At 32.6% G+C, this 6,514-nt stretch overlaps 2 protein-coding genes across 2 annotated transcripts; one reads left to right on the forward strand and one right to left on the reverse strand.

Moving 5' to 3' along the window:
- Positions 1-220: 220 nt before the first annotated feature.
- Positions 221-1,055, forward strand: LOC115880379. The gene is made up of 3 exons (XM_030897594.1): positions 221-415; positions 675-776; positions 857-1,055. The coding sequence occupies exons 1-3, from the start codon at positions 296-298 to the stop codon at positions 968-970; spliced, it is 336 nt and encodes a 111-aa protein (XP_030753454.1). The 5' UTR covers positions 221-295; the 3' UTR covers positions 971-1,055.
- A 2,995-nt stretch (positions 1,056-4,050) lies between these two features.
- Positions 4,051-6,514, reverse strand: LOC115880380. The gene is made up of 3 exons (XM_030897595.1): positions 6,341-6,514; positions 4,530-4,631; positions 4,051-4,411 (listed from the first exon to the last, which is right to left on the reverse strand). Exons 1-3 carry the CDS (start codon positions 6,452-6,454, stop codon positions 4,301-4,303), a joined length of 327 nt encoding a protein of 108 aa, XP_030753455.1. The 5' UTR covers positions 6,455-6,514; the 3' UTR covers positions 4,051-4,300.

The raw sequence follows: 6,514 nt of genomic DNA on the forward strand, positions 1-6,514 counted from the left end.
TGTATCTAGGATATGCTTCCTCTCTTGGTGGATCAATTATTATTAAATTTGCTACGTTTCATATATTTTTTTAAAGGTACTGAAAATAAATTTGAGATATATAATTTATTTATTTTTGTATAATAACAATTTTGCAAACACACCTTATTATCGTATTTGCAATTGAAATTTATGCAAAATACTGTACAGAAATCTTTGTATAAAAGGATTCTCCGCAAGTGGCAGACCTTCAGACAAAACCTGAAGCTCTTTCTGTTATATTCACCATCGGCAGCCAACATTCTACAGAAAGAAAATGATGGTTTTTGAAAAAGTCTTGTTTTTAACTGTCTCGTTTCTGTTTATTGAAGCAAGTGTTGTTATATATATCATAAATTATCCAGAAGGAACGATCCCACCACAATTACCTGGATTGGTGAGTACTTGACCATAAGAATAGATTCATTCTCTTTATTTGTGTATTTGTATTCAGAAAAGTGTTTTTGCTTATCCTATAAAATCATAGAAAATAATGTAGAAATAGTAACACAAAGAGAGACAGCAAAATTAATAAAATAAGATTTAAATGCTCTGCTCTAAATATTTTAGAATCCTTAAAAAAGAATGAAAGAAATGTACACAAAACTGCTTATATTACTGATAAATATTGCTATACTTCATTTCATTTATATTAGAATGGTCCAGCAAGCATATCCCCAAGTGTTGCATATCCGCACATGGCAAGTGTAAATTATTCAGAAGACAGAACTAAAATCCCACCACAATATCCTGGATTGGTGAGTACTTCATCATAACAATAGATTCATCCGTGTATTCCGTAATTTATTATCCGTAATTTTTATTTCTTTTATATTAGAATGTTCCTCCAAACCAAGGGGTGGCATTCGGTATCGCAAGCGTTCCCAATTTTCCTTGTCCTGGAAACCAAATAAGAGACGTACAAGGAAGCTGCAGAGAGTTTTTCAATTAGTATCTACAGCATCATTTTGTAATATATTTAGTATCTACATATTTTGTAATACATTATGTAAGAGCAACTGTATTTTTTTTTCATCCAAACTATTGTTTATCAAATAACGGGCGTTATACCGGCGTTTGGAATGAGAACCGATCATTCAAAACATGTGTTATCATCTGGATTTTTATTTTGACTTTCGTTTCAAATGCTACCATGACGCTGTTTTTTTTTCGATCGATTTGTACCACCTATAATAATTTAAATAAAACTAGCTTAAACGGACACACAAAATCTTTTTTCTTTGTCACTTGTGCTAAAAATCTTTCATCGCAGCACAATTGCCAGTTTAATTTTCAAACCTGGCAAAAAACGTTTAAGCTTTCCAAGCACACAAGTACTATCCAGAGGTGCTAAAATTACCTCCTTAACAATCCTACATATCCAAGAGAAAAAGGCTCTGGCTCAGAATAGAAACGATAAATTTCGTTTGGAGTGCTATTATTTATTTCTGTGTTTTTTCCTTTGGGCCTCCGATGCTTTTTATTCGCTCTGTGGATGCATTTAGAGCTGAAGAACTATTCCAGAAATCTGCCGGCATGTCGCTGGATAATTGACATTTCGTGTCTATTTGCGGAGTGCAAAATAAAAAGGAGTTTGTTTCAGATAGCTATACGAAATAATTAGGGATTTTTACATCAGGCAAGAAATTTTACATGTTTATTTCCCTCATCGTGAAATGGACCAATCAGCTAATCTAATTTTTCGAATAAATTTTGTTTGTAAAACAACAAAATAAAATATACGTGTTTAAGAGGTTTTGCGAAAAACTCTCTAAATAAAAAATATTCTGATATTTGAGGGGTGGTTTCACCCCATTAGAATTCGAGTTTCGAAAAATCCCTTCTTATCGAACCTCTAGGTACACCCTAAACTCAATCCGTTTTCCAAAAATCAGCTTTTTACGTCAAGCGCTTTAAGCGGGATCGTGATTAATCAATGACCAGATTTTTGTATGTATACATTTTTAAAAACTCTTAAAATATGTAAAAAAACAAAATAAAATATACGTGTTTAAGCGTTTTTTTGGAAACTTTTGGAAACGGACCGTTTTTTAAGTAAAAATATTGTAAAATTTGAGTGGTGGTTTCACCCCCTTGGAACTGGAATTTCGAAAAATCCGTTCTTGTCGAACCTCTACACCCTAGAATCAACCTGTGTGCAAAAATTGAGCTTTTTACGTTGAGTGGTTTGAGCAGGATCGTGATTAATCAATGACCAGATTTTTTTTTGTATGTATACATTTTTAAAAACTCTTAAAATATGTAAAAAACAAAATAAAATATACGGGTTTAAGCGTTTTTTCGGAAACTTGACCGTTTTTTAAATAAAAAAATATTGTAAAATTTGAGGGGTAATTTCACCCCCTTGGAACTGGAATTTCGAAAAATCCTTTCTTATCGAACCTCTACACCCTAGAATCAACCTGTGTGCAAAAATTGAGCTTTTTACGTTGAGTGGTTTGAGCAGGATCGTGATTAATCAGTGAGTCAGTCAGGATTTTATATATTAGTATAGAATTACATGGGATATGTCATCGATCGTCATTTCCCAGCCAACTGGACGCCGTTTTTTCTCGATCATACGGTACTTTTTTTATTGATCTGAACGAAATCTGCACCAATTATGGTTGTATTGTTGGCGACAGAATATTCTAAATCATTCTTCCTATTATTTCTTGTAATTTTCTCCGAAATTCCTCGCGTCTGGACTTCTGGCAATGCTAGTAAACGAATAGCCGCGAAATAATAGGCGGACAACTGCGTGTCGTCTAATCCCGAATCGCTGTGGAAAAGGTCAGCCAGGTGTGGCCGGCGAATGCCAGACGGTCTGGAAACGAGCCGTGGATCTCTCTGTATCCAGACGCTGACAATCGGTCTGTTTCGGGTGTCGGTGGGCCAAATTTGTTTTGTCTAGGCCGACAGTACTACTACTATGTACTATTATTACTACAAAACGCTGTATCGCGCGAAACGTCCAAGATTCTTTTGTAGAAGAAAAATCATAATTTAATCTATACTAATATATAAAATCCTTAAGACATACTGATTAATCACGATCCTGCTCAAACCACTCAACGTAAGAAGCTCAATTTTGGGATGCAGGTTGACTCTAGGGTGTAGAGGTTCGATATGAAGGGATTTTTTGAAATTCTAGTTCCAAGGGGGTGAAACCACCCCTCAAATATTACAATATTTTTTATTTAAAAAACGGTCAAGTTTCCGAAAAAACGCTTAAACAAGTATATTTTATTATTTTTTACATATTTTAAGATTTTTTAAAAGTGTATACAGGGTGTTTCGAAAAATCTGGTCATCGATTAATCACGATCCTGCTTAAAGCGCTTGACGTAGAAAACTGATTTTTGGAAAACGGATTGACTTTAGGGTGTAGAGGTTCGATAAGAAGGGATTTTTTGAAACTCGAATTCTAAGAGGGTGAAACCACCCCTCAAATATTTGAATATTTTTTATTTAAAAACCGGTGAGTTTTTCGGAAAAACTCTTAAACACGTATATTTTATTTTGTTGTTTTACAAACAAAATTTATTCGAAAAATTAGATTAGCTGATTGGTCCATTTTACGATGAGGGAAATAATCATGTACAATTTCTTGCCTGTAAAAATCCCTGATTATATCGTATAACTATCTGAAACAAACTCCTTTTTATTTTGCACTCCGCAAATAGACACGAAATGTCAATTATCCAGCGCCATGCCGGCAGATTTCTGGAATAGTTCTCCAGCTCTAAACGCATCCACAGAGCGAATAAAAAGCATCGGAGGCCCAAAGGAAAAAACACAGAAATAAATAATAGCACTCCAAACGAAATTTATCGTTTCTATTCTGAGCCAGAGCCTTTTTCTCTTGGATATGTAGGATTGTTAAGGAGGTAATTTTAGCACCTCTGGATAGTACTTGTGTGCTTGGAAAGATTAAACGTCTTTTTCCAGGTTTGAAAATTAAACTGGCAATTGTGCTGCGATGGAAGATTTAACACAAGTGAAAAAGAAAAAAGATTTTGTGTGTCCGTTTAAGCTGGTCTTATTTAATTTATTCTATGTGTACAAATCGATCGAAAAAAAACAGCGTCACGGTAGCATTTGAAACGGAAGTCAAAATAAAAATGAAGATGATAATACATGTTTTGAACGATCGATTCCCATTTCAAATGCCGCCATGACGCCGTTATTTAACGAACTGTAGTTTGGATGAAAAAAAAATTACGTAATGTATTACAAAATGTGTAGATAATAGATATATTACAAAATGATGCTGTAGATACTAATAAGACCCTCTGCAGCTTCCTTGTAAGTCTCTTATTTGGTTTCCAGGACAAGGAAAATTGGGAACGCTTGCGATACCGAATGCCATCCCTTGGTCTGAAGGAACATTCTAATATAAAAGAAATAAAAATTATAGCAATATTTAATAATTAACTAAATAATAGATATATTTCTGAATACGAATACACGGATATTGAATGAATCTATTGTTATGATGAAGTACTCACCAATCCAGGATATTGTGGTGGGATTTTAGTTCTTTCTTCTGAATAATTCGCACTTGTCATATGCGGATATGCAACACTTGGGGATATGCTTGCTGGACCATTCTAATATAAATGAAATGAAGTATAGCAATATTTATCAGTAATATAAGCAGTTTCGTGCACATTTCTTTCTTTCTTTTCTTAAGGCTTTTAAATTTTTAGAGCAGGGCATTTAAAGCAGATTTTATTAATTTTGTTGTCTCTCTTTTTGTTACTATTTCTGCATTATTTTCTATGATTTTATGAGATAAGCAAAAACACTTTTCTGAATACAAATACACGAATAAACAGAATTAATCTATTCTTATGTCAGCGAATTTGTTAACTACCTACTATTAATTATAGTTATTTTTTATACAAGACGATAAAATGGCTATTTTATCGTCGATCGAAAAGATTGAATTAATTTCGGGAGACGATAATGCAATTTTATCGTCGTGTATAAAACAATAATTTTTTCCATAGCGAGTTACGTTTTAAAAAATATTCAGAAATTATTATTTCAAGGAATTTATCACGAGTGGAAAAAAATATTGTGCTGGGTTGGCGTTGGTTTCTATGTAATTTGACAAATAAATAAAGCTGTCTCTTTAGTTGTCAGTTTTGAGTTAATATTTTTTAATTCTCTTTCGTGTCGATTGCTGATTGAATTGGAGCCAGAATTGGCTCAAAACGAAATAAGTAAATTACCAACAGATATTCAGGCTGAGGCGACAAACGCCATATCCAATCTACTTCAATTTAAATCCTGAATAACTTATGAAAAGGAATACAAAAATTTTCAAAAATGGAAGCAATTAAACAGCATGTGAGAGAAAATAAAGTTTTTAACTTATCCTCGCTGTTCAAGTATCATTTAATCTACCCCTTGCGGTTAAAGTACTATTTTATCTAGTATTTTAGATAGATATAAGGCAATTTTAACAGTTGCTAAATTTCCAAATACCACTATAACGTCGATATTTGACGACTATGATTTATATGAAAAAAAGACACTTTTTTTTACGTGCTGTATTACAAAATGTATAGATAATGATAATATATATAAAGTGGTATAGATTTAGTACTATTTGAAAGGTACTCTGCAGATTCCTTGTGAGTCTCTTCTTTGTTTACTTGGACAAGGGATGCTGGCAATGTCTACTATACGTGGTGTGGATGGTGGACCATACTAATAAAAAGAAATATTTATCAATATTTTAATTGCTATTAATTAATGTATTTTTGTTTGTGCATATTTCTTTCTTATACAGGGTGAGTTTCCTACGATGTTCTCTATGGTTATCTCGGAAACTACTGGAGATAGAGTATAAAGATATTATTAATGTGAACATATATTTCGTTTTCAGCCATTTCTGGCTCCAATTCAGTCAGCAATCGACACGAAAGAGAATCAAAAAATATTGACTCAAAACTGGCAACTAAAGAGACAACTTTATTTATTTGTCAAATTACATAGAAACCAACGCCAATCCAACACAAATTTTTCTTCTCGTAATAAATTCCTTGAAATAATAATTTCTGAATATTTTTTAAAAGGTAACTATGGAAAAAAATATTGTTTTATACACGACGATAAAATTGCATTATCGTCTCCCAAAATTAATTCATTGATACCATTTTATCGTCTTGTATAAAAAATAACTATTTTACAAATATTTTTTTGGGCTACAATTAATTATTTTGATGTCTGTTTTTTTTATAACTATTTCATTTTTTTCTGTAATTATAAACAGTAGTGAATTAATTTATTCTTATAGTCAGATACTCACCCATACAGCTGGTTTTGGAGTTATCTCAGTGGTTTCTTGTGGATAACTCAAAACACTTGCCACAACAACCAATAATGACACAGTCAAAAACAAGACTTTTTCAAAAACCATCATTTTCTTACTCTAGAATGTTGGGCTGCAAGTGAATATATCAGAAGAAGCTTCAGATTTTGT

The sequence above is a fragment of the Sitophilus oryzae genome, unplaced genomic scaffold (assembly GCF_002938485.1).
Source record: "Sitophilus oryzae breed Bouriz unplaced genomic scaffold, Soryzae_2.0 scaffold_1621_pilon_pilon, whole genome shotgun sequence".
Lineage (NCBI taxonomy): Eukaryota > Metazoa > Arthropoda > Insecta > Coleoptera > Curculionidae > Sitophilus > Sitophilus oryzae.

What these genes read in the sequence shown, in the direction of transcription:
- LOC115880380 (XM_030897595.1), bottom strand. Translation starts at nt 6,454, where the DNA reads ATGATGGTTTTTGAAAAAGTCTTGTTTTTGACTGTGTCATTATTGGTT. An exon ending in CTCCAAAACCAGCTGTATGG is followed by an intron (nt 4,632 to 6,340) that starts GTGAGTATCTGA and finishes CATTTATATTAG; the next exon opens with AATGGTCCAGCAAGCATATC. An exon ending in CACCACAATATCCTGGATTG is followed by an intron (nt 4,412 to 4,529) that starts GTGAGTACTTCA and finishes CTTTTATATTAG; the next exon opens with AATGTTCCTTCAGACCAAGG.
- LOC115880379 (XM_030897594.1), top strand. Translation starts at nt 296, where the DNA reads ATGATGGTTTTTGAAAAAGTCTTGTTTTTAACTGTCTCGTTTCTGTTT. An exon ending in CACCACAATTACCTGGATTG is followed by an intron (nt 416 to 674) that starts GTGAGTACTTGA and finishes CATTTATATTAG; the next exon opens with AATGGTCCAGCAAGCATATC. An exon ending in CACCACAATATCCTGGATTG is followed by an intron (nt 777 to 856) that starts GTGAGTACTTCA and finishes CTTTTATATTAG; the next exon opens with AATGTTCCTCCAAACCAAGG.